Source organism: Fopius arisanus, unplaced genomic scaffold (assembly GCF_000806365.1).
Source record: "Fopius arisanus strain USDA-PBARC FA_bdor unplaced genomic scaffold, ASM80636v1 scaffold00029, whole genome shotgun sequence".
Taxonomy (NCBI): domain Eukaryota; kingdom Metazoa; phylum Arthropoda; class Insecta; order Hymenoptera; family Braconidae; genus Fopius; species Fopius arisanus.
The window spans coordinates 329468-357390 of NW_011887768.1; the positions used below are offsets into that span (position 1 = coordinate 329468).

Below are 27923 nucleotides of genomic sequence, written 5' to 3' on the forward strand. Positions count from 1 at the left end.
CGCGAAAACCCATAAAATGCGTTGATTCATTTTCTCTCCACGTTAATTAGCGTGTAATGAGCTTTTTTTTGATGAGGATAAAATATCCACAAAGTCCTATGTAGGAACAATGGATCGGAAAGATGAAGATGATTTAGGCACTCAGTGATGTGTGGATTATAAACAATTGTTTATAATAAGAGTATAATACCGTATAGTCTAGAGTTATTACCAATTATGCGGTATTATAACTCAGAAACTCGGTCTAGGCTCTAGTTCCCTCTCATTAAACTTCACTAGCTTCTCAATCAACCCCAACTGATAACGCAAAATAATTTGCTCGAAGTAATTGAAGATTATTTGCGATAATTAATAACATTGAGCGGATGAAACATTGGTTCACTGCCAAGGGCGGCCCTTACAATTTTGTTTTTATTACTTTAAGCCGCCAGCTGTTAATGGGGTAACTGGATTTTTTTTTATTACACCAGAAACTCGGTTTTACCTAGTTTTATTTTAAGGGGTTCATCCTGCGGGATTTACTGGGGATGTGAGGAATTAATTGGACAAGGTTTCAGGGACTTTTTGTACAGAAGAAAAATTATGTGTGCGATGGCGACGCGCGACACACAGGTATTGGATTTTTTAATTTTAATACTGAAATTGGTTTTTTTTTTTCATTAACATGCTCGCTTGAGTGATGAATATTTGAATATTCATGACTAGTTGGGTGATTAGGAGTGATGTTCATAGTTACATTACAATGTTGGTTGCAGTAAGCCCGAGGGAGAACTAGTAAAATATTTGGAATTCCGTATAATGCACCTGGGTGAGTCTCGTGGGGACTTTACCAACTGAAATGAGCGATTTCAAATCCCCAGGATCTTTCAGATGGTTTCCATCATTAGTACTTGTGGAAGCAGGGATATTAGCCTTGACCCTGGGATGACTATCGATCCATACTGACCCGAATAAGTCATATCGAATGGAGAAAAAAAAAATGTGACTTGAAATCCGAGTAAGACATTTGTCAAAATATCCAATTAGTCCCTACCAAATTTCCTTTCCTTTCTAAATAAATCATAATTACAATCAATAATTTCTGGTATCCCCTGTGTGCCTCCATGATTGTTACCATTTTTTTTTTCTTCCCTAATTTATGGAAAATAGTGAGTCGAGTTCCCTCTCATTCAACTTTAATGAAAACGCTTTTTTATAAGAGAGTCATAAAGAAGAAAATATATTACGTCATCATCCGCTAGAGTGAGATAATTTGTACAAGGACAGAGATGCGAGGAAAAGAGAGGGGAAAACGGTGAAAATGAATGGAAAGGAAAATGTTGAGTATGAGGGCGGAGAGGGAATTATCCTCGGGGCGGTGTGTTAGAGTCGTACATAGAGGTCTCGTCCCTTTGCCTTTCTTGCAACTTTCACACTTGACTCCCGAGAAGAATTCACTTCATCCGACTTGGTATTATTCGTGTTTGTACAACCTGTCAGCAGCACTGGCTGCAGTTCCATAATTTTCCAGAAAAAAATTTACAAGAACTACTACTGAATTACCAATAATTTACCTACTTTAATTACATTTTTCGCGAATCCCTGACTCTATCGATTTATCCATTTAATTACTTCACAATTGATTCATTAAATTTGGCAACGCTCCATGTAACCGGTGGTGAACATAGGTAGAGAGAAATATAAAACCCTGAATGTTCGTCCAGATATTCGGGATAACATGGGGTTATGATTGGTGGAAATCAGCCCCCGCAATAATCGAACCTGCTTGCCAACGGCAACACGTGGTTGGAGATACATCCAACACCAACACCAGTACACCACCCACAAGCCATACCCACAACTGTGTTAAACACCCTTCTTCCCCTCTCCTTCTTCCCCGAAAATTTATTAAACCCATAACTAGCTGCGAATAAAAATAAAGAATTGCACTTGCATTAATTAAAAAAATTACTGGCCAGACGAAGGGAATTCGCGTCGATCAGAATCATCAACCAAATTCTCATCATATGGCATGCATGTTCAAGCAAAAATAAACAATAATAATAATCAAATAAATAATAGTTGCTGCAACGGACGCGCCCTCGACCTCCTGAGGAGATGGCCTCCTGTTGCCTGACAAGGGGGAGATGGTGCCCCTAGTGGAGCTTGCGCCCTGGGATAAGTTCACCGGGCCAGGGAAAATCCAAAAAAAGGTGCAGGGGTAAAGAGAATTGAAGAAACATAATAATGATGATGGTTGATAATGAAAGAGAATGGGGTGGCTTTTTTTTTAAATTTATCCGGTGGAGGCGGGTTTGCTCATAGCCAGCTGCCAGCCACTGTGTGGTATCCACTGGATGTGAGTGATTTTTTATTGTGATATTTTCTTTTTGCAGTGGTGGTGGTGAAAAGGGATGAGGATGAGGCGCCCTCTGGAGTGTGGGGCAATGGGGTTGGGAGGCAGGAGGTGGGAACAGGAGACCCGGGCAGTGCAAGCCGGGCAGCCTGCCCGACCACATCGGTCCTTCATCCCCTTCAACATATTTTTACCCTGAAGCAGTACTCAGTGTACATGCAGAGAGAGACATCAATTACTCAATATTATTAGCTGTTTATTTTTTGTTCTGGTGAATCGTATGATTTGAATAAATCGAGGGTAATTCGAGCAATGAGAAGGGACAAGTGTGTGAGAGTATGAAATTGAATTTTTCTTTTTTATCCTTATCATTGAATGGTTTGTGAGGCACAGCGTTGCTCGAGGAGGCAAAGTAACAGGTTGGTGATTCAGACCGCTATCTCTGGGGGTCTATATCCTCATTCGCAGTTTTTTAGGTTTGTAATCCTTTTTTATAATTGGTTATTTGTTCTATTGTTGTTTGTACTTTTTTGGTGTTGATTGATCATTATTTGTACTATGGATTCAATTAATTGGGGTGATGGGAGTTCGTCGATTAATACTTGAGTTGAGTTGTCGACAAGTGGATTTCATTATATTTGTGTGCATCGTTGATTTAATGCGAACGCTTCGATAATTGGTTCGTCGATGGATGAATGTTCCTTAGTGAGCCGGAGTATCAATGTTGTTTTATTTTTTATAGTACAACCATCTGGTGTACCGGGAGGAGCAAATATTATCTCCCAGAGAGTAAAAACTTTTTTTAATACGTGGGAGGTTTAAAATTGTTTGAAATACAATTTGTCGTTTTTTTTTTAAAGGTATTACATAAAAGAGTCAAGAGAGATATGGAGAGTCACGTAGGATTCTTTGCTTTTTAATTAGCAGTTTTAACCAGGTTAAAACTCTTTCATAAACATTTTTTTAATACTGGGGATATTTTTAAAAATCGTTCGTCTTTCATACTTTTTTTACGGTTTTCAATCTGCTACTGGTAGCATAAAGGCCAGCCTGACCGGGTTTTTTGTGAATCAATGAGAGAGCAAAGGCTGAAAAAAAGAAAATCCGTGAGCCAGTCGTTCCCATCATCTCTAACACAAAAAAAAAGGAGGGATTGAAAAAAAAAAACTACTTGAAGAAAAACTTCAGCGTCGGTTCATCAACTTTTTACAAAATTCCGTGCAAATAAGATTGTTCAATGCCCATGAAAACGAACGATTAAAAGAATAAAATGCATCGAAGAAAATTGATAACGATAATAACAATTATTATTAATATTAATTTTTTTATGAGGTAAATAAAGATAAGGGTGTAAATTTCATGTAAATAGGATGTTGTGAGTGAAATGTTGAATAATTTGTTACGATAAAAATTAAATTTGAATGGGTATGAAAATTAAGGACGAGGGGTTGTAAAAAAAGTAGATAAGGGTGTGAGGGGGCAGATGGGGGGGAAGGTTTTGGAAGGTTAGGTGTGGTGCGCGTGAGTAGGTGACACGTATTAGCGCTCTCTGAGGTTACTGTGACAGGGTCACAGGTTGACCCACTTTTTCCCCAGCTGTCGAAAGATGTATCACCCAATGTATTCTACCCATCCAGACATATCTCTCGAGATTAATTCGCATCGCGTGCTCGAGAAATTCCATCCGCAAACCAAATCTCACTTCCTCGTGATCAATTTAGTGTATTTCGTGTGTAATTATTTCATCTGAACTCACATCGATCGATACTGATTGGCAATTCCAATTGCCTATTTGAGTTCAATAAGTACACTAGCAGAATGAAGATGAAAAATTGATATAATAAACCGAGCAATTGAGTCGAGTATTGAGAGCCAGGTTTATTCAAGTCTTCGATATTTATGTACCATCCACCCACTTCCAAGTTGATGAAGTAAATGGAAATATACGTCTCACTACAGCCCCCGTTTGATTCGTGTTATCCGCTCACCCCACTAATCTGAAATTGGAAATTGGAAAATTTTGTTCCACCGAATGAAATATTCCGGTTTATCTACCCTCTCTGGTATCCCCAGTGTTTTTTCACCCCTCTCAGTCTCGAGACTGATTTTCCTGTTTAAATAGGTCTCGTTGCAGTAGATCAAAGTGTACAGTGGGTACGCATTGATTTTCAAATAACTCAATATAAATTCACCGAGTTATTTAATATTGCATTGTCGGCCCACTCGTACGGAGTTTCAATCTCGTCTGTTGTGAGTATATCGGTACACATCTGGGAAATTGCCCTGCGGCTCTGTCGTGTGGATTTCGCATCGGCAAACTTTGCTAAATATCTCGGGGCTCTCAGCCAAATATACCGTCAATTTCTAATTAAGTTTTAAGCCGGTATTTTTATTTATTTTTTAGTCTCCCGGTGGTAGGTGTACGTGAATGGGATAAGGATCAGAAGGGAAAGAGGAATGCCAACTCTCGGAGGTTTAGCGCCCTACCGATCAATAGCTACAGGTGGAAGCCATTTCCTACTCCAGCAAGACGAGAAACACTTCAATATTAATGTTACAATTTTCGCTCTTTTGTGGTGTTGAATTTTTTGGGTAATCACGGCGTGTAAACATCTCTGAATGTAGACTAGTCTACTGCTCGTGAGAATTTTTATTATTTAAAATAAGACTTATCGATTGGAGGGAGAACTCGAGGGGGTGAAGTAATTTTGCCATCGGGGTAGCTTGGCACATTGAGAAATTGGAATGATGCACGTCGGTCGAGGAGTAGAGGTGATTAATGTTAATTAGTCTGAATTTTATAGAATGTTTGAGATTGTCTATAGGATCGACGTCACCTTCGTTACTGATCCGTCGCTGACCACTCCTGTTTGCGAATAATCAGTGATCCATTAACAGCGACTAATTCTCAAACTCTGTAATCCTCTAATTTAATTGATGAAGCCTAACTTTCAAAGATTTATCATTTTTTGCATTTTTTTCAACTTCTTTCAACTCTTCACTGACTCACTAATTTTCGTAATCGTCAATCATTTTTTTTTTAAATTCGAGTAAAATTTTGTGAATGAAAAAAAAAATGGAAAATTGCAGTGGTGATGAGAAATCACTCACAATTGATTGTATGGAGTGCAAATCAGATCGAGGGATTACTATTTTCGATAAAAAAAAATTGCTCAGTGAAGTAAATGAAGAGTAAATTTTTCCGCATCTAGCTCTGTCATTTCGATTGAGAGGGGACGGAATATTTGCACAGCAAATAACGGAGAAATAAAATACAAAGTGGAGGGAAAATACAGTGGGTGTGAATCGATAGTAATGCCAGTCACTCACACCCTTCTGGGAGGTCTTTCTGCTGGCTAACTTGGAGCCCTGGGAAATTTCCTCTGTGCTTGAACCTCAGCTAAATTTACCGAGTCGTAGTGGTTGGCGCACTCTATCATTTCCACACCCACGTATTATACTTCAGACTTTGTCGCAATGTGCCGAGATGCTCCCGATCTCACTGTCTCCGGTGATGCCGTATATACAACTGTAGCATTGAGAAAGGAGAACACCACCCTATCTGATCAGCCGCAACAAGTAGTAGTACCGGGGCTACCACCAGCCTCAATTCACCCTTAACTCCAATTTTTGAAAAATGCTCGACACCCTCTTCCCCAAATTTCCCCTTTCCTATTTTTTTAATTACTCATCCGTTTCCTTTTCATTTTACTCATTCAGTTATTTTTTATTTTCTTCATTTATTCCATTTGATTTTATTTATCCAACTTGATGGAACATTGATTAATAATAAAATTGAAAATCTATTTCGGCTACAACTCTTCAACAAATTCTTCTCACAACTCAACTTCACTCCATTAGAATTCATCTGCTAATCCCAAGCTCTAACGAAATCTAATTATCCAGCAAATAATTTCCACATTAAATAACAAAATTCATTAACTCCATGAATTGACGTAATTGAAAGAAGTTAAATGTTATTAAACGTCGAAATTCGCGATGTCTCTTCCATGATTACACAAAATTGAGTTTAGTCTTCAGTCCATTGTTTCGCCAATGGTGGAGCAATAAAAAGAGAGAAAATATCACTTTCCACATGACAGAAGCAATATCAGGCCAATGAGATGTATCGAGATCGTATTACAGATAATTTTTTCATCATTGCAATGCACTTTATATAATCACACCATAAATACATGTACGAAATTAGAAATTTGAATAATAATTCTAAAACTTCTGTCCATAATTAATTTAAAGAATGAATAAAAGTGTATTGAGTTATCAATGAAATTAAGAGTTGATTAATTACTATTGTAATACATGTGAGGCGTATAAAAAGTCAGTGTCTTGTCAACGTTGAAATAAGAGTGTGACGAGGTAGATGATATCGATCCCCGCAAATATACAGGGTGTGTCTCCCCACATCCAGGAGCACATACGCACCCCTTTTTTTTATATCTCCCAAAGGATATTCTTGTGGGGGTGGAACATGGTGGCTAGGCAGTGGTTGGTTAATGTACCTATTTCACGCCTTCTGATTGTATATAGTACGTAATGTAAAGTCTTATGAGTGTATTTTTTCGGCCTTTCGATGAACATTTATTCAATTACCCATTTTTTTTTTCAGTAAAAACCCTATATCAATGATGCAAAATGTTTTATGTTAGCAGGAAAAGGATTAATGTGAGGATATTAAGGGATTAACGAATCCACCGGAAGTGGGTGTGCAAGGGGTAGCCGTGGAGGAGTTTAAATTCTCAAGAGAGTGAAACAGAGTGATAGTCGTTGGTGATGTTTGGTAGATGCCGGATACTCGGATTGAATCCGAAATGTGATATACATATACCGCATCGCCGAGGATAAAAAATTGTGAGATTATAAAGAGGAGAATCAGATAAAGACGTGCGGAATAACTCTGGGGCATCAGCGGAGTGTCAAACCGATTTAACTCGAGGCTTCTTCCTTCCATTCATCATTCTGAAGTTTCTCCTTCGTGTTGGCTCCACTTGGTTCATCTTTTTTATGTGACGCAAACGGCTTCATTATCAAGACCAAAGGAATCCCGAGAGGGATTAAAAAAGGAATTTCAAAAGCTTGACAGCCGCTACAAAGTTTGCAATTCAAAATGTTGCCGACAAATGTGATGTCGTTTATGAAGAAGGTCAGTTGAGTTTTCCATATTGTTATTGTATTTATTAATTAAGTTTAAACTCTCACACCTAGATTCCCAGTCTTCAAAATTGCGCAATACTTCTCAAGTATTTTTTCTCAAGCTTTATAAATATTTCATAAATGAAAAAAAAACCGCTGAAATAACTGCACGATTATTATACTTTGGAAGTAATTAAATAATGATAAAATCCGATCAACAATCTGTCAGAAAATTAATAAAAATAGAAAAAGGGTGAATTTTTATTGAACACTCCTAATTTTTTTTTCTCAGTGTAGTGCATTTAGTTCATGTAATGCGAATAAAATAATAAATTCATTACCCAAAGATAAATCGAGAAATGACAACGACAGTCGAGTGACAGTAACGCGGCTTTAAATAAAGTCACACTCGATTGATTTAGTCTTACGAAGCTAGCTGTCTCAGGGGGAAGCACGCGAGGTGATAAATCTTCTTTTTTGTGAGCCCCCCATTTCCCTCCCACCGGTTCAATTGCCGCCGGATCAACCGAAAATACCACGAATATCCACTTCTACGTACTACAATGACCCAAATCGTTCTTTAATCTCTCAAAAGGTATTATTTATTTCTTCCACTGTAGACACCAGTGTTTGTCGTAATTCTTATTATTTTTTCATTACATCCAAGTATGTGGAGTGGTATGGGAAATATTAGTCGATATGAACATGATCGGGTGAGTATTCTCGAGTGTTTCGGGACACTCTAAAATTAGGGGTAAGCATCGATGAGGTTTAACCTCGATGACGTGCACGGAATTTCGTGGAATTTCACGCATCCGCGGTTTACTCAACTTGACGTTGGCGTTTAACCTACCTCATCCCCTTCCCTCTCCTTCCACCCCTTATTGCTAATCATCTAGTGACATTAAGCCTTCTATCAGCACCGTCAATTATTCAACAGTTAATTACACAATTACCTTCCAGTTTCACACTCTTTCATTCACTCAAGGTGATAATTGAGGGAAATAGCGATTACACTGAGAAATAAAAATAGTGTATAAAAACAATTGTTATCAAACTAAACTAACTAACAATTTTACCTTCATCGTGTCAAAAATGTAAGAGCACTTTTTCCCGGAGTGAATCCTCTTTTATGCTCGGAAAAATTGGATTACGAATGGAGAAACTCAATATCTCGGAGGCAAGGAAATTATATTCCATGAAATACTATACTCTATTCATTTGGATAAAATGCAGTCTAAGAGCAGAGAAATACGGTTATGAGAAGTCCCTTCGTAGCGGAATTATTTATTGCGATAAAAATGAACAATTGTATGATTTGTTGTATATACGAAAGATGGTGACGACCCAGCCTGACACAACGAGTGCCGACACAGTAACACCGGAGGACACGGGCACGACATTCAGCAAACTTCGCCAATTAATGACTGTCACTGGAAATGGTAAGTAAAATATATATCTTTCAAACGCTACAACAGGTCGAAGTAAAAAAAAAATCATCAGCTCTCCTTTCACCGGGAAAATCGATACTCCAAAGGTGAAATGCAATGGCTCAATTAGCACTTGAATCGAGACACGATTCCCAATGTAATTGGCTTCTATTCTCGAGATGTATGTGCCAAAGCCCTTGGCTCTCTGGCGGCCCGATAATACATATAATATATATATTCATGTATATATATATGAATGGGGATTTAAATATGTTTATGTATTGGGAGGAGGTGGACTCATCCTCACATGAGGACCTGGGGGAATCGAACCCGGAAGAGTCGCTTGACTTGGCTCTTTCGATTCCGTTTTATTTATTTATTTTTTACAAAAGGGAAAACCTGAGGGAATTTATAAAGATGAAATTATAACATCACCTGGCTCTTTGGGATATTGTGTGTATATTTTATCTGGAGTATGTGGGGTAAATTATGCGACAAATTATCTCGTAAATGTGTCCCTGTGGGATTTAGCCTTGAGGCACGATTTCAGGATGGTTTTGTCACTGACAAACAGAGGGGATAATATCTAAATGGCCAAGTGGTAGTGGCAGTGATGGTGGTGGTGGGTTGGCAGCTAGTAAGGGTAATAACCGTTATTCATTTGAAACATTATACACACGAATTCATCTGACCGAGTGGCAGTTTGTCACCACAAAATCTAATCAATGTTTCCCATTTTTCTTCGCACAGGGAATTAACGAGATTTATTTCAATGGCTAATATAATCACGATAAAACATACCGTTTTGAATTTTATCATTATCCAATGGTTTTTTACAAAAAATTGTGGATTCTTCAAATGTTTAGAGATGTAAACGAAAGATAGTTATCGCATGATCATGATATTTTGGGAGTCATTAGATAATTAAAGCTAAAAAAAAAACTGGAAAAAATGGAAAAATGTATGAAGAAAAAGTGAAATGTAAATGGATGATATATACATAGATAATACAAGGTCATTCAAGTCTTAAGGCATATAACCCGCGGGCCAATTAGCAGTCTGCACCCTCGAGTTACTCTCTCACCGTAGCCTGTGGAGAATATATACCGGTGTTTTGTTCGACTCTGCCCGGGGCGCGTAAAACGTATTCGCAGAGAAGAAAAAAAAGGGGAAAAAAATCTAAAATGGAGAGGGAGGGTGAAGTAGAGTTCAGTCGAAGGCAACCCCCCATCCCCCAATTCCCTGGGGCTCTTTAACCCCTCGAGTGCGATCTAGTATAGTCGTTGTCGTACTGTCGTTCCCCTCCCTTATCTTTACTCCATTCCACCGATATCTACCAAGAGACCTTCAACCCTAAACCTATCGAAATTCCCTACTTTAGTCAGCTGCACAGTCCTCACTTCAAAAACGTTTCAAAAAATGCAGGAAAAGATTGCATGATAATAAGAATTCGTCATAAACCCCGAAAAGCCAGAAGAAAAGCCAAAAAATAATTTTGGCTCGAGCAGAAGAATATTTTTAAACAATTGTTTGTATCAGATTGGGTAATCGCTTTCGATTCAGTCTTTTTTAGTAGGAGAAATAGAGGAATAACTTTCTGACGGGTGGATATCGTGGGGTGAGCGAAGAGAATGGAAAATGGCTCGGAATATATTGCGGTGCAATCGAGGACAACGATGGAATGATAAATATTAGGTCTCATTGGATATCGTCTTGCGTTGAGCATTCCCGCAGGGGCCGCTCTCGCCTTGAAGTATTTCCATGAACGGAACGTGCTGGAAATTTTCAAATATCCTATGAAATATCCCCAACAATGCATCATTGCTGCTTAAAGCTATTTTAAAATTCGGATGAAAAATATCAATAAGTTACTCCCACGGTACAATTGCTGAGATTATATCATTTGGATATGGTTGCAAGCTTAGGCTCGACGCTTATTATTAGAATAATTTTCAATAATTAATCCGGTCAATGCCAATGACTACATTCTAGTCATATAATTTTATTCCATTAATTACAGTTGCAAAACCAACGAAAATTACACCTGTCGAGGATGTGGTGGTGAAAGAAGAAGTAACAGCTGCAGAACCGCCTAAACCGTTAGTAAAAAATTACTCAAATTGAATTGGAAATTGGAATTAAAATTGTTTCCCAACCTTTTAATTTCTCTAGAAAATTTACGATGGGATTGACGCATGAAACTGATCGCACGCCAATCCCATCGATTTTTGGAAAGAAAAATAATTCAAAAAATAATTCAAAAAACGTGAGTTTCAAGAAAAAGCCAATAAATAAAATCATTCATGCAATCATTCATGCAATATAGAAAACCCGAGCCCGGTAGACCACCAAGTAGATCAGGTGCTTGTCGAGTGTGTCTGAAATCCTTCAAACCCGATGATTTCGCTCGCACATGCTGCGAGTGCCAGTTCAAGGTCTGTGAGGATTGTGCTTCATATTCAGAAGCTCAGAACTACGAAGACTCAGTGAGTTCCATTACAACGTGACTTGAATTCAATTCAATTCGATGATTTTTTAATTATTTATTAATATTCATAGTCGACATGGCGCTGTAGCGTTTGTCGACGTAGAATAGCATCTCGTGGTCAGCCAATTGTAACTCAAGAATCAACAGACTCACTGCTGGAAGTACCAGTTCTGGAGGCACTACAAAGGCGACACAGTGATGCAAGACTTAGCTGTCAAGCTGGTCTGCAAACACCTGGCCTGGGCAGTGGTCTTGCACCACCTAGAAGTCCGGAGCTCAGAAGGCACTCAGACGTATCACCAGCTAGTCTGAAAGAACTTGAGAAGGTAAAGACACGTGGATATTCAATTAAATCACTTCCCCACACTTTTCCTCTTTTCTTATCACCTTTCTGCGCAACAATCTGCCTTAAGAATCTCTAGGTATTTAAGAAATCTTTCTCATTTTTCCATTTTTTGGCAAATTTCATAAAAACATATCGTTTTTAAACTTTATTATTATTCAATGCCTCGTGAATTTTCCTCCGAATTTTCCTCCACTCCAGAGATTGAGGAAAATATATGCACGGCTATCAAAATTTATGTGTCACTGAATAACGATAAAACCTGAAACGATATATTTTTTTCATATCCCTTTTCCAAAAAACATGAAAAATGGGAATAATATTCGGCAATAACTCCTTAAAGTGCAACGCTTCTCTCATAGATCGAAAATAATTTCCGCAATCATTGAATCGTGTCCTGAATACCATCCAATAATTACTGTTGCTCTTGCTGTTGTTCCACATTAGAGGACCCACACAGCTCTTGATTATAACTGTATGCCTTGATCGTAATGGAACTTTTCTCCGTGCGCTTCCACTATTGTGCAAATACTCTCAAATATCACTGTGAAGGATTGCAATAAACTATCACCATCTGAAAAAAAAAAACAAATCAACCACACCTCATCGCTGATTGAAGTAGTAGCGAATTGAGTGTCAACACCATGTCATTGACACATCATAGACTGACAAAATACGTAATGACGACGCACGGCTTTGTGGCTTGATCGTAATTATCGGAGACCGATGCAGGATCACCCTGATGTACACTGCACATGATTATTAATGTGCCTATATCTGTACCTGTCTTAATGACCCTTAAATGTGGTGGTGTAGTCTTGTTTGAGCCCTAATGGCGGTCGTAATGTTGTAGTTTCGAAAGGTTGCAGGAGAGCGCCGAGAGGAGCTCAGGTGGGAAAAGGAGCTCGAGAGAAGGAGTAAGTCCCGAGGTGGATCACCAGATCGGCATCAGGGCCGATCAGCGAGTCCACCGAGAGCATCAAAAATATCAGCAACAGGTAATTAAAATAAATAATGAATAATCATTGAGAAATAATCACGAATAGCACGAGCACTCGGTGTCATTCACATCACTTTGTTGTTAATAAAATATTGGGATTCTCTGGTGCTGCAGATCAGGATACAGGTGATATAGGTGATGATGAGGATGAAAGACGAAGACGAGCAGCGAGGAGGACTGGTACAGTCAGGCGAAAATCTCGTGTGACAAAGCAACATTCTTACGACGAAGAGAGCAGCTGTGGTGGTGGAGGTCAATCTGGGCATGCTGATACAGGACTTGGACTACCTGTTCTGCTGCCACGTAGGGCGTCGGCTTACGATGTCTATGCAACACCAGGAAGTGGTGGGTTAAATGCTGTTGCTATCGCCGCGGCCCAACAGAGAGCATCTATATCCAATCAGGGTGAGTGATTATCTCATGGAATATCAGACCTCTCATTCTGGCAAGCCTCAATAATTTAAACAAATAACAATTGGAAAGATTTATACTTTATATTCCAATTGATATTTTATTTTTTTAAACATGAACATTTTATAATCATTTTTTTCCGGTATTTTCGATTATCTATTTATTTTTTCTCGTAAAATGTTGGAAACAGGTTCACGAGATCCGGAGGATAGATCACCAGGTAGAAGACCGTCGTTCAGGGCTGTTAAACCCGTGATGGCGTACGATATGGCTGGCGATGAAGAGAAGATAATCAATCTGGATGCTTCCGCTGGATCGGAAGGAACTGTAGTTCAGAGTGATGAGCCACGTGAGTCAAGACCAAGAACACGACGAGCATCAATGCTGTGAGTTTCACGTGTCCATTTTCTAAAAGAAAAAAAAATCCTTTTCTCTCTTTCTCTCTCCCTCTCGGGTGACCGTACAAATACTCGTTCACCTAGATTTTTATAACCGATAGCTCTGGCACTATATGTGCTTCTGCAGTTGCACGGGAGTTGCTGTTATTGATTGAACGACAACAAAAATTCAAAATCCAATAGATATGAGGTATAATTCGATTGAATACTGATATTCGATGTCCTCAAAATATCTGCGGCCTCTCGGTTGGAATGAAAACGACAGATGTTCCAAGTTTGCCGGCATTGGCGGTCCGATAATGAAAATCAGTCAGTTCACAACAAGTTCACTTGAGATTTCCCATTGAATTTCAAATGTGCAATTAAACGATCCTCGGAAAGATCCAAGAGCGCTTGATGCTTTTCTCGTATCAAGCTTTTTCATTAAAGACGATGTATCCGTTGAAATTATTTATAGATGCGATAGAAAAACAATTTTTATAATAACCGGAAAAGAGGAAGGAACTTTGGAGATGGAAAAATGAAATAATCGATATTGGATAAAAAATTTCAGAGTGAAGTATTTCAGAGTGAAATATTCTGGGATTAAGTGGAAGGGATAAGATGTAACGTAATTATTAATTAATGCATAAATTCCATCTGAGTGTTTTTTCCAGACCAGATATTAATTTGGTGAGAAGTCTTCCATCAGTGCCAAAAGCAACTCCACCAGTCGTTGCTCGTGTTGCTGCGGAAGATCGCGAATTGCCACGACAGGGAAGCTTAGCAGATGGCGAGGGGATTAAGATTGTTATACATGATGTGGATAGTGACTTAGGTATGTACTATAATATCTCAGATACAATCCCAGCTTTCACTTCGGAATTTCTCCAACCAGACATTTCGCGTGCGCCCACAAAAAATAAAGAAAAATCAACAGCAATGAATGATTGAAATTTATTACAAACGCCATATTATAAAAAAAAATGGATTTCACAGTGAACTCAGAGATATAGCGATATTCCATTTGTATTTGCGGTATTGTTTTCAAACACTGAACGGTACCGTCATTAAATATGATTTATAGTTACCAAAGGAATACGAGTTTAGTATTAATAATACCTATTAATTAAACCAAACATGACAAAGAGGTGATCAATGAGAAAGAGAGGGATGAGGGGTTGGGTAATGGAATCGGTTTAGATAGGGCCAATGAGATGGCTGCGTTGTGCAACACTTGATTAGTCAAGTTAAAGTAGCCAGTTGAAGTGAGAACTAATTAAAGCCAGAGTCGGATTAAAGTCGGAATTAATTGGAATTAAAATTAAAATTAGTCAGTCAAAAGCAATGGACGTAGGAAGAGATGAGGGTATTTAAGTAATCCTGGATAGATCAGGCAGTAACAAATAATTAGATAGTGTTCAGGATTATTTTCCTGAAATCGCTGGATCGAATACTGCTGTGGGCCAATCGTAAACACGATCCATGTCATCCCTCTCGTAAATGCACTGTACACCGTCGTAAACACAGAGACTATTTAGTTTCATTATCTCTGTGGAGGATTGATTACAGAGGTGTATATATATAAGGTGATCTACTAGTCGTGGATTTTTTTTTTCAGCTCCGAGAGTAAATGCGAAGAGAAGGGTTGTACTCAGGAAGGATCCAATGCTGATCGAAAAAGGGCACAGAAGTGAGTATATGCTATCTGTTTTAACTATTAATGAACAATAACTTTATTATTGTTTATTATTGTCTCGATGAATGAGATTGAGTGCATAATTTTGATGAAAAGTAAAGTGCATCGGTATTGGAGATTTGAAACAATGGTGACGGTGGAAAGTAGCCGTGAATTGAACAAAGAGTTAGTTGAGGCCATTGATATTTGAGGCAACAAAAGAAGTACCAAATCACCGGAACTACTGTACGTCGGTGGTTTGCCTGCAACAGGTACCATTGTCTGGGGCCCGGCGGGTCATGAAAGATTTCATGCAAGACAAATCATTTCAATCTACCGGTTTTTACGTGTATAATAAATCACAAAGTGCAACATGCAGACTATGAAAAGTTGACAGAGTATTAGTGATAAATTTCAACGGTAATCAACAATCTCAGACACTTTATCAGCCGATGCATCAATAAAGCCGAGCACTTGAGCATCGAGCACCAGATAATGCGATGGTGTTGTGAGAGAGGTTTGTACAAGGTGACATTAATGGTCTTGTATCGATTCGGTGTGTGTATGAGAATCGAGGCGATAGCTCGAAGGGCCAACGAGCAGAACCTATCAAACACTGGATGAACTACGCGAGTTTATTACAATCAATTCCGGTTTTATTGAAAAATAAATTAAATGACACAGAGGCGCGATATATTGATTATATGTCCAACCAATAATTATGGTAGGCAGCTGTATTTGTGGCCGTGTTAATTTACTGAGTAGAGTACTTAGATTTCTCGATAAATGAAGCAAACTGTGACGATTTTGAAGCGCGAGTTCTCTCTGGTGAATCGGGGGAGGAGTAGATAGAGGATGAGGTATATACAGAGAAACATGGCCAGAAGGGAGGATCCATCGGGTTTGAAATATAGAGCATACCCAGGTAGTGGCAATCGTGGAAGCGTAATGCCAGCTAAATGTTAGCGACAGCTCTGCGGTGTACCTCACGATCGTTGTTTCGTCGTTATCTCGAGGATTCATTGTGCATTCTACCATTTATCACTGTGTCCATGTAATTAGCAACTTATGTAATGTATTGCTCAGTGTGTCAGTGAAGGAATATATTTCACTCCCAATATCTTTACACAGGATTACAATTTACGTAATGGATGGATTTTTAAAAATAAAATATTTACCAGATAATTGACAAGTGATAATTTGTATTGCAGCACGTGGTTTTGGGATGCGCGTATTGGGTGGTAAATCTGGTACTGATGGACGTCTTTATGCTTCAATTGTATGGACAGTGCCGGGAGGACCGGCGGACAAAGCTGGATTACTTAAGGGCGATAAGGTAAAGTCAATAAATAATTTATGTGAACATTATATTTAGTAATTGCTGGTATAACCATGCGTGCTATTACTCTAATGGACTGCGTCACGATCAACGTGATGCCCACCTACTTCTAGTAATTAATTACACGATAACATACTCCCTCTCTCATTCATCTGAATACTTACCGCCCTCGTCTTCATTTTTATGTGTATTATTTTCAAAGCAACTGAACTGAGTGCCGAGAATGAAAAAAAAAATGAGGAAAAAGCGAAAATGAAAGAAAGGGCGCAAAATACGGAGGCACTTTATGGCGTACTCATTTTTCGTTCAAGTAGGCTTACAGCCTTTATGCCACGCGAACAATTCTCATCTCTGTTTTGTCTGCATCTCTCGTGACGCTTTTACGTTTTCAGTTGAATAGCGGATTGAATAAGAGATACCGAGTGTCGGAGACATGATTCTGAGTGATGCATTCGTTGGGCAATGGTACAGATTCTTGGAGAAACTTATCACTCAAGAATTCAAGATAATTCCAGAACAGATTTTTGGGGCAATCAATTATATAGGTTTTTATGTCAGCAGAATAAAACAGAAAAGGGAATGAAAACCTTTATAATAATATTTAATGATCTGGCGCTTTGATTCGGCGTAAAAGGATTAAAAGGCACCGGTTTTTTAAATTTCGTTATCCCAATGGGATCGGATCGATTATTTCGACTTTGCTGAGTATGAAAAGACCTCTCAATCTTTCGTGTCTACTCCAAATGTTGTAGGTTTTAGAGTGGTCAGGTGTATCCCTCATTGATCGTACCTTCGAAGATGTCGCACAGATTGTCGAACACACTGGCGATGTTGCCGAAATGGTAGTCGAATCCGTTGCTGACATGTAAGTCCCATCAATCAAGTCAAGTGGTCATTTATGATTTTATCTTATGCATGCATATTCCATGTAGGGACAACATTTGTAGTGGGGATTTACTGGATGATGCTATAATACCCCCGACTGGTGGAAAAACATCGGGAAATCTAGGTCTACAGTTAGGTGAGTATCGCACTCGTCCTGGATGTTAAAATCGGCAATGTAGCATTCATTTGGGGGAAATAAAGTATTTCAAGATGTGATGAACGTGTGATGTGAATTGCGTAAAATCGATTGATTGGAAATTATTGAATTATTATCGATCGATGTTTCATCAATATTTGGTTCACTTTGCAGACACGGAAACGGATAAAACACCATCGTCGCCGACCCGCAGGAAACTGCCAAAGACGCCGGTATAACGAGTTAATAAATTGAGCCTACACATGTGACACCTCTTTGTCTTTCCTTTCCATTTTCTTCTTTTCTCTTTTATCCCCATCAAAAGACTCACCTTTCATATTTATTATTTAATTTATGTTGATTTTCAACGCTCGCTGTCGCTGGTACATGTATATTTTACGATTAAATTCAGGGGATGAGATAAACACACCAGTCAAATTCAAAGTAATTTTAAAGTTTAAAAAAATATATAGCAGGCAAATGATGTTTTGAATATTTCTGAGAAGAATGAATAGAATATAATAAATGTATAAGTTTTGTACATGTTCAATGTGAATGTCATTCATTATATGTATAAATAAATATGGCAGGGATTTATTGGAGCAAAAGAAGAAAGTGATAAATCGATGAGCGAATATTTTTTATTATTTTTTAACAAGTGTATGTGATCAATGATTTGTTAATTACTCAAGACATCCGTCGTTTAGAGATTTGTGGAAAAATATTCTGTCGACAGTTTCGTTTTATTAACTGTTCAACAATTGTCACGACGTTTACATCAATAATTTTATGTACGTTTTTATTTATTTTTATTGTAATGATAACCATTACATTGATCGAGACTGTTGAAAAAATAATAATGATCCGAATGGCTATGTAAATATGCAGGGTGCGCCTACCATATATTTAAATGCTATTAAATACAAAGACAGGATTAGTATAAAATTCCAACGGGCCATGACTATTTGCATTCTCCTCGGGGGCATAGTTGGCGTCCACTTTATGTATGTGATATGATAACAATCAATTCCTCAAATTATTAATCATCTTAGGTAATAGGTGATCATGCGTCAAACTGTCCGACACGATAACTTTTTACCGTTAACGGCACTGATTAGTTTTTCACGCACTGAAATACATTTTTATTCTTTTCTTCCAGAGTCATTTCCATTAATTTCGATTATATATTTTTTTAATATAAATATTTATCTCCATTTTACTGTGATACCAGGAAAATTCGTACCGAAATCTAAAATTTATTCAATAGTCACAAATGGCGAATGGTATCTAATTTGTTCGTTACTCCAGTGGATCATGACAGCTTAAGGTAAATTTCAATTTAAAAAAAAAATGGGGAACATACGTAAAAAAACATAAAATGCTTACGTACAATCAACAGTAGTTTTTGCACGAGCGTGTAAACGCGTAATATCATGTGCAATTATTTTCCCTCGTTTAAAAAAAACATAGATGAATAGATGAATTTAAGTTAATAAAAAAACTAAGAAAAATCCAGGTGAGGGGCGGGAGAGGGGGTTGGTAGGGGGACATAATTGAAGCTGAGTAAATAAATTTACGGGAAAAGAAGCGATCCGGTATTGAACGGTAATATACCGCTTCGAATCTGATTAAATAATAAATAAAACGAATATTTAATATCTTTTACTCGGTGTCAACTAAAAATCAATGTTTTTTATATAGATAAGTGTAGCTTATACGAGAGATGGGAGAAAAAGTGGCTGAGGGAGCATTGAATGTTGAAGATTGGATTGGCATTTAATAAATAGATGTCCAGAGCTTTCTCAACGGATTTATTTTTTTTTTGCAAATGAATGACATGAAAAAGCACCTGATGAGAATAAAAGTTGCAAGTGATTAAGATTCGACATTTGGTCGACACGTGGAAAATGGTTGTCCGTATCGTTTTTATTCTGATTATCGTGGCAATCCTTACCCTTAGGAGATTTTAGAAATTTATTTACAATCAGATTAGCGTGTATTTGGCGGAAATGGGGTATTATTCTTCTATTTAAAATCACGTATGCTTCATTGTCATTGATTTTCATAATATTATTGAGAAGCAAGTGAAGTGCATATTTATATACTCAATTCTCTTTCGAGGGAGCGGTACATGTAGTGCATTAATGCAACTAATTGTTAAAGTGTTAAACAAGAGTTTACGTGTGTTTAAATATCGTGTAGGATAAGTGATAATGTAAGACACAGTCCTGGCGTAACATCTGCAGATTTCATCAGCATTATTTCAATTTTATTATTACAATATTTGGGGTATTTCATAATTTATTACGATCTATATTTCATTTCGTCGTCTCCAGATGTTCACATTATTGTATATATGAAACGCATCTGATATCAGTATGTGAGACGAATATATTTCCGCTGGTGGAATGAAATTTTCAGTATTCATGTGCTGTATTACAAATTCAGACTTGCAATCATAGATAATGGCCTTTTTATTTGTCTCTGAGAAATAAAAGAAAAAAAATTGAAAAAAAAATGCATCTCGAGAAAACGGTAGAAGTGTCAGTTGGGACGAGTTGCGTTTCTCAAATAAATAAATAATGAAAATTTCCATGCACATAGGTTACAGATAAAAGAAAATGGTGGCTCCTGCTTTGTGGCATGGCCTAATGATTTCAATCAGTATCAACAAAACAATAAAATAAATGTTTTCATGTATGTGTACAAGTAGCATATATTTTTTAATGAATTTAAAAGTAACAATCATTGAAACTGAAATAATCTCGAAATTCTGAGACTGTCAGGAACAAGCGATGACGGCGTTTCATTGACCAATGTTAATATCAGCCATTTTCTATTCCGAGCAATGGAAACCCGTCCAATTCTCGCAGAAAAAAAAAAAAAAAACCAAATGTGGTTAGTGGCAAAACATTTACACAAGCATTCCTTATGGTAACTAACAGGAGGCAAACATTTAAAAAATTATGGAAAATGTTTCTAATCAATTTCTCGATAATCAATGAATCTTGTCTAAGCTTGCGCCCATTTTACTTCAAATAATGACGCAAATGAAGAAAAATGCAATAATGAAAGAACACACGATAAAAATTCTAAAATTTCCTGTGTACAACTAAATGTAAGTTGCGAATAAAGATAAAAAATTATTTGGAAAACAAAGAAAATAAAAGGAGGATCATAATTTTTATAAAGGTAAAACAGTAAAAAAAACATTCTGATAAATATCAAATCTGAAGAAGCACAAAGAGATTAATTTTGTATATTTAGTATATCATTATAATATTTAGAATATTCTGAAATTCAAACTTTCTTCTTTCTCTATTCTGTTTCTCTCTCTCTCTTTCTCTCTCTCTGTATCTCTTTATGTCCTGGTTTTCCTTATGTTTCTGGTTTGTTAGACTAATTAATGATACCCATTAAATCTCAACTCCCGTCTACTTATCTCCACCAATATCTCTCATTACTCTCATTCTTTGTCATCCACCGGCGTTATTCGTCTCTGTGTTATACTTCCCTGCCTCCATTTCATTATTTTATCTCTGTGTTTCAATGTAAGAAAAGACAATAAATGTACCAAAGACAAACGAAAAGTATAATTATCGCTGACGAAAATGACGAAAGTGCAAAATGTAAGTTATGGCTATATGATAACCAACAAGTTTAGCATAAAACATGGCCCTCACGCTACTCTCTCCCAACTGGCACGACTATAGTATTTTTATTAGTATTTTTTACGCAATAATTTCAATACATAATTTTTTAAATTTTCTCTTATTATTTCAGTAGTGATATAGTAGAGTGTAATAAATCAATTTTTGTTATTTTTGTTTATACGGGAAAGGGAAATGAGAGAAAAAATAATTGTACTTGCACGGTCGAATAGTTTTATTCCCGCAACCTATGCATCTATTTTTATTTCATTCTTTACTATTTCGCCAATTAACTATATTGAATATTATTAATTTTATTGGCAATCAGTTGATTATCTGTATAAATTCTTGTCAAATATTTGAGTTATACCTGGAGCATTAGATTGTGTGTGCGTGTGGATGAGCAAGAAGTAGAGTGTGCAAATAAAAGAATGTTTAATAATAATATTAATATAATAATAACAATAATAATAATCATAATAATATTAATAACCAAATTAAAAGGTACACTGTGCTTCGAGCCCAGGCGACTTTTTTTTAATTACTCGTTAATTACTCGTGTCGATACGTTTCATGTCGCTACTCATCCATCAGGATCGTGCCGCTTTGTATTTTCTATCTCTGACGAATTAAAATTCTATAATATATCCAATATATTGAATTTTGCTCAGTGCTATATGTGACAAAAAAGAAGAAATATCGAGCATTTATATTACGAAGAGAATGTTTGAAGCTCGTTAAGGGAAGATTCACTGGGCCTTTTTTTTTATTTCCATTTGTTCATGATAAATATTTATAATCAAGACATGGCATTCTTGAAATAATCAATACGCTCATTTCTTCTTTTGCTCTCATTATCATTCGTATATTCTTTCTCAACTCGTCATTTTGTGATCTGAATGAAAAATATTTAAACAAATCAGCTCAACCGACGACACAGTCTTTGAATAATTTTAAAATAAAGAATGAATTAATTGTATTACATACACGCTTAGCATGTTGAGTGCATCCTAGACTCCTCTTATGACTCCTCTTTCTTTAATTTTGTTCTCAATTAAAATTTTATTTACCTTCCATTGATTAAACTTTATTTTTTTCCCTTCCTATTTTACAACTTCTTCTATTTCTTTCAAGAAGAAGAAGATTAAGCCCCACAGCAGGTGCATGGGTAAAGCATTTTCTTCTTAGTATTCTATGGTAATTTTCATGAATGCATTCATGTCAACTTTTGAGAGTCTAAGGGTAACCATCACGGAGAGCTCAAGTTTTAGTGCTGAAATGCAAGGAGAAAGAAATATTTTACCCTCGCGTACGTGGCTAGGATTCTCGTAGACTGTTAGAGAAGATGAATAAAATCGTATTTGAATTACCAATTGAAATATTAATAACTAACTTCCTTCAGGACAGTTTCAAACGCGAGAATAACAAAATAGCGAATTCAGATAATACACTCGAAATAGTCGAGATGAAATAATATTTCAATTCGTTGTTCAATGATTTTGGGATTACAAGTATTTTTTTATTATATTATATTGTATAACGGAAAGGCACGTAATTTTTTAGGAGCAAATAGCTAAAGAACGACAAGTAACTGGGAGGATACAGATACAAGTTTGGTATGAGGTAGACACCAAGGAATTAGTTGTATCAGTACTTGGTGGTGACGAGCTTTGCCTTCGTGATGACACATCACCACCTGAAGCATTTGCTAAGCTCGTACTTCTGCCACCTTGGTAAATACCAGTACCATTACAATACCAATTAATAAACCATTTTTATCATCAACGCAATTATTTATTATCTCCATTACTCTGTTTGTTTTGTTACAAGTGGCGAAAAAAACGGTCTGAAGACAGATATTGCTGAGCCAGCTCAGAATCCAATATGGAATGCCAATTTAACCTTTCCAGGTATTCCTGGTGAAAAGCTCATTGAGAGAACTATTGAGGTGACACTCTGGGATTCACAGCCGGATTGTGAAAATATTTTTCTCGGTGAATGCGTTGTTAATCTTGAAAATGCTATCGAGGCTGACCGAGCCATTTGGTGAGACTGTTCTCCCTGTTTTTATAAAACCAAAATTCCACTAAACTGCAAACGTTGAATTTTATTTCAATTGACATGATTTGTTTTTATGATTAATAGGTACAGATTAGAAGATCCAAGGGGATGGCGATCTGGAAAATCACCCTATGCTTCCCCTCGTGGATCAGTGTCGGCTGAGGTATCGATGATAGCTCAGAGATTACTCAGACGTGATATTCGAGAAAGAAGCTACAGCGATGACACCCAGACTCACAGCGAGAGCGGCAGTCCAGAACCATATTTTCTTCATCCTGATCATGCCTGGCAGGCAAACTCAAGACGTGGCTCATCACAATCTGAACAGCTGGAAATTGAGCCTTACGAGCTCAGCAAAGACTACAGCCGATCATTACCCGGTAGTCGTAGGAGTAGTTTTCAGAGCCAAGGGGGAACTGATAGCAAACGTAATTATTCTTTATTACAAATAAATACGGGTTGTTCCATTAAAAAAAATCCACCCAAATATTAATAACATTAATAAAAATTTGATATTTGGATGAATTTTTTCAAATGGAATACCCTGTATATTAATTTTTATCTTTATTATTTTAATAATGATTTGTCAAATCATCTGAATTAATAGGCGGTAGTATTGGTGACAGTGAAACACCACCTGTTTACTACAGCCGCGATAGACGCCGTAGTTCAGTGGCAAGAACAGCAAGAAATCACGAGGAAGTATTAAAATCACTTCAAAAAATAGCAGCAAGGGGAGAATTGGGCAGAACAATGAGTTTATCCAGCGAAAAAAGACGCGGAAGTCGTGAGTAATTTTATTGTCATATTATGTCATGAATCAAGCCTAACAGATAAAATGAATATCATCATATCAGTTGTGTGTTTTCATTGAGCTCTCAATTTATGTCGAACATTTATCTCATTATTCTGTAGATTTTGCATTTATTCCAATCTTTTTCAGTCTCTCTTCACAATTGTGTGTTCCATTCGCTGTCACCTTAGCATTAATTGCCTGTGCACATTAAATATGCACAGTCAATGAATCGAAATTTGTGTTGCACTGTCCATATTCATTTGAAAAGACATTGCCGAATACGTTGACGCTCTTGTAACCAATATCATTAAGACTTCCAATTTCCTTCTTCTATTCCACTCGGAGTTGTACTCAACCCTTCGTCAGTGTATATTACGAAAGGTGAGGAAAATTTGGTTTTCCATTTTATCATTTCATGACTCACCATGACGCAATGATTTTTGGAGTCATGAGATAATGATGAAATACGAAAACGGTAGATTTTTCGTTATTGTCATTCCTGTAATCCTTATACGCCTTTCAATTCTCTGGTCATTTACTCTTTAAAACATTTCACGCGCTGTTGTCTACCTCTCCTTTTTTTTCTCGTTTTAATCGGGCAAACAGATGGTTTTGTTTTTGGATCCTGAATTAATACTTTTCATGCAGCATGCGTTGTACACTAGAATCTCTATTCATGTCATTCACTCCCATTCAAAGACTTTGAGTCAATGATTGATTCGTCGGAATTCAAGACGGAATAGTTCGTGCTCGAAATTTAATGTGTGAGCATTATCTGTAAATCGGTGCACATTCCTTCAATGTCAGCCAAAATTTCAATTAGAGACAATTCACTAAAATCCACACGCTTTCATCATGTCAATGTTTGAATTACATTATAATCAAACTAAAATTTTTTTTATCCTGATATTTATTTGTTTCGGCTGCCCTGTGAATGATGTTGTCAATTATGAAAAATTTTTTGACAAAAGTTTACTGAGAACATGGAAAAACTCGATGATGAGACTTTTAATGTCTCATACATTAAATAATAATAATAAAAATTGGACAACATTAGATTCATTCACGTCAATTTTATCAGCCGTTTCTCAGAAATCTGTAAACATTAAAAAAAAATGAAAATGGATGAGATATCGGTGGTACCTTTTAATACAATCACCCAATTTGAGGAATCAATTGACATAATCACCACAAATCACCAAAAAATAAATAAATAAAATAATAAATTGTAAAACATGATCACGACAACCAACCACATCACCAACCTCTGTTCAAATATCGACCAACCCGTGAATAACCGGGCCCAATCAACCAGAGTGCATAGTCCCAACAGTTACTGTGTGGCAGTGCGACCCTGTGCCTCCGAGGACCGGTAATTCGGTCTCCCTATCACTACCGCACTCCACACCACCCCGATAATAAACGCAAGGCAATGTCGTCCAACGATTGAGGGCACTGGTAAGACCACTCTCTGTCTCACTTCTCTAAACATCTGTCTCTTTTACGTAAATATATGGAGTAGATTCACACGGTTTCTCCACTCCCAACTCGTTGGAATTTTCACAACCCCGAATGCTCGTCCATTTTATTTGAATTTTCTCCTGCGTTATTTCACCCGGTGAAATTGTCGATTCCATCGACAGCACATGTTGGTACAGTTAAAGACATCAAAAACACGAAGAGATGAATTATTAATAAAGTTCTGCACGGATTCCTCATGATCAGCAATCCCTTCAACTCAGAAATTGTCAAGACTAATCGTTCACTCGATTGTCATTGTTATTTCTCATTTTAATCGATCTTTATCTCGAGTTGTTGTGATCCTTCCAGCCAGAAATCGGGAAAAATCGATCGTGTGAATCTATTATATATTTACCTGCTTTTTTTCACTCTCTCTCTCTCTTTCTCTCTGGATGAGAGAAGCCTTCCAAAAATAAGTATCTAGAAATAAATGGGAGGAGCCACCCCTCTGCGATACTAGATCGGCTTCAATATCTACTCAATGAATTCGCATTATTTTCGACTGTGATGAAAGTGCTATGAAATAATAATTTCTAAAGGCTTGCATATGGCGATGAAAATAGTAGAAACTTGCACGAAAAGTAGTGGTTGAAATTGTATTCTTGCTCCTTACGACATATTATTCATATATTTTCATTTACTAAGTGAATGTAATGAAAATATAAGGTCCGCATGATATGTAGATTTTATATAAAAAATTCACCGAAAAATATCAATGTCATTTACTTCATTGGATTTCAAATGATTTATTGCTATGTATTTTGTTTTGCAATAATATCGGTTGAAAACAATGATTGAAAATTTTTTGAGGGGTGAGAGCACGGTGATATCGGCTTTCCCCTATCATTTACACAATTAGGTAAGATAGAACAAAATTATAAGGTAGTTGGTAAAAATTTTGGATTAATGAATGAATGAGAAGGAAAAAGAAGTTACGAAATCAGAGGTCATAAACGTTTAGTAGAACAAGAAGGGTGGGTGTCTCTTTTTTTTTGCTCAAACTTTCGTAATTCTTTGTTTTTTTTTATGGTTAATTTAATGAGAAGTAAAAGTAATAATAAATATGTAGACGAATCTAAGAGTATAAAGAGAGGAGAACTTGGGAGTTTCAGATTTGAATGATGTTGGAAAAAAATTAAAGAAACATTAGAGATGATCTGCACCCTTTCCCAAGTTCAGGTTTTTCCATTTTTCTGGGAAACTCAAGATTGGATTGGCATAAAAAAAAATATAGCGTTCCGTGGGTTTTTTTTAAATCGCCAAACTGTAAAAAAAGTCGTGAGCCGTTAAATAATGGCACAACGTAAAAACGTTGCATTTTTTTGCGGCAATTCCATCGATAATTTCCTAGGAAAATAGAGAAAAATGTGAACTTTAGCTGAAAGGGTGTCAAACATCGTTAAGCGAGAGATTTATCGGTTTAATCTTGTGAATGAAATGTCACAGGGCGGGATGAGAGAAGAGACAGCATCAATCGGGGAGAAAGGAAAGACAGTGTGGGACAAACGATGATGGGATTTCCTGAACGATTTTACGATAGAAATAGTGAATCTGATGAGGATGACAAATGGAGGTAATTATCGGAAATTTTGGATAGGCCAGTACGTGAATTTTTTAAAATAAAATCAAACCTCTGAGGATACGTTATTAAATTTTTCAGTGAGTCAAAAAAAGAAAATGGTGTCGATATAAAATTGGGCCCTGGACAAGTAGCACCGAAAGGATTTAAACACACGGGGGGTAAGAGAAGAATAAACATTCTAATTAATTATTTCGTACATGATATTACAGGAATTATGAAAAGAGATTAAAATGGTTTTACAGCAATGGGAAATGGTGAGGTACAACTAGCTTTATTTCTCAGCAAGGGAACACTTGAAGTTGAGGTGATAGCCGCACGCGATGTTTGTCCAGGTGAACGGGAGGAACCAGGTGAATGAGAGATGAGAAATTGACCGGATTTTTGAAATTGTGACTTCATATCGTTTCATGTATTTTCAGATACTTACGTTAAAACATATTTGAGAGACGGCGAACGTTGGTTGCACAAAAGGAAAACCCGAGTGGTGCGTCATTCACGTAATCCTCAATACAGGCAGACCCTCAAATACGGGAGTTGCGATGCACTTGGTAGGAATATATTAGTTATGCTTTGGGAGAAGAAGCAGGGCTTTGAGAGTAATCAGGGGCTTGGTGGTGCTGAAGTTAATCTTGAACAATTGTCACTGACTAAATTGTCAGTTGGGTGGTATCCATTATTTCCAATACATACTTTAGGTAATCATAATGCTGATTCTCCCTGATGGTTAAGGGAAAAATGGG

At 37.0% G+C, this 27923-nt stretch overlaps 1 protein-coding gene across 2 annotated transcripts; it reads left to right on the forward strand.

The window, feature by feature from the left end:
* Positions 1-2493: 2493 nt before the first annotated feature.
* Positions 2494-27923, forward strand: Fife (regulating synaptic membrane exocytosis protein fife). Of its 2 annotated transcripts, none has more exons than XM_011302726.1 (23): positions 2494-2811; positions 7006-7496; positions 8823-8928; positions 10937-11015; positions 11243-11402; positions 11476-11730; positions 12601-12745; positions 12862-13152; positions 13349-13544; positions 14213-14373; positions 15157-15228; positions 16425-16549; positions 17305-17417; positions 17485-17573; positions 17748-17806; positions 22787-22956; positions 23054-23269; positions 23369-23712; positions 23892-24071; positions 27048-27174; positions 27262-27341; positions 27426-27533; positions 27603-27923. In XM_011302726.1, exons 2-23 carry the CDS (start codon positions 7461-7463, stop codon positions 27902-27904), a joined length of 3414 nt encoding a protein of 1137 aa, XP_011301028.1. In that variant the 5' UTR covers positions 2494-2811; positions 7006-7460; the 3' UTR covers positions 27905-27923. The 2 variants fall into 2 exon arrangements, with proteins under 2 accessions (XP_011301028.1, XP_011301029.1); XM_011302727.1 differs by having other exon boundaries at positions 12610-12745.

What these genes read in the sequence shown, in the direction of transcription:
- Fife (XM_011302726.1), top strand. Translation starts at nt 7,461, where the DNA reads ATGTTGCCGACAAATGTGATGTCGTTTATGAAGAAG. An exon ending in GAGGCTGACCGAGCCATTTG is followed by an intron (nt 23,270 to 23,368) that starts GTGAGACTGTTC and finishes TATGATTAATAG; the next exon opens with GTACAGATTAGAAGATCCAA. An exon ending in AGGATTTAAACACACGGGGG is followed by an intron (nt 27,342 to 27,425) that starts GTAAGAGAAGAA and finishes ATGGTTTTACAG; the next exon opens with CAATGGGAAATGGTGAGGTA.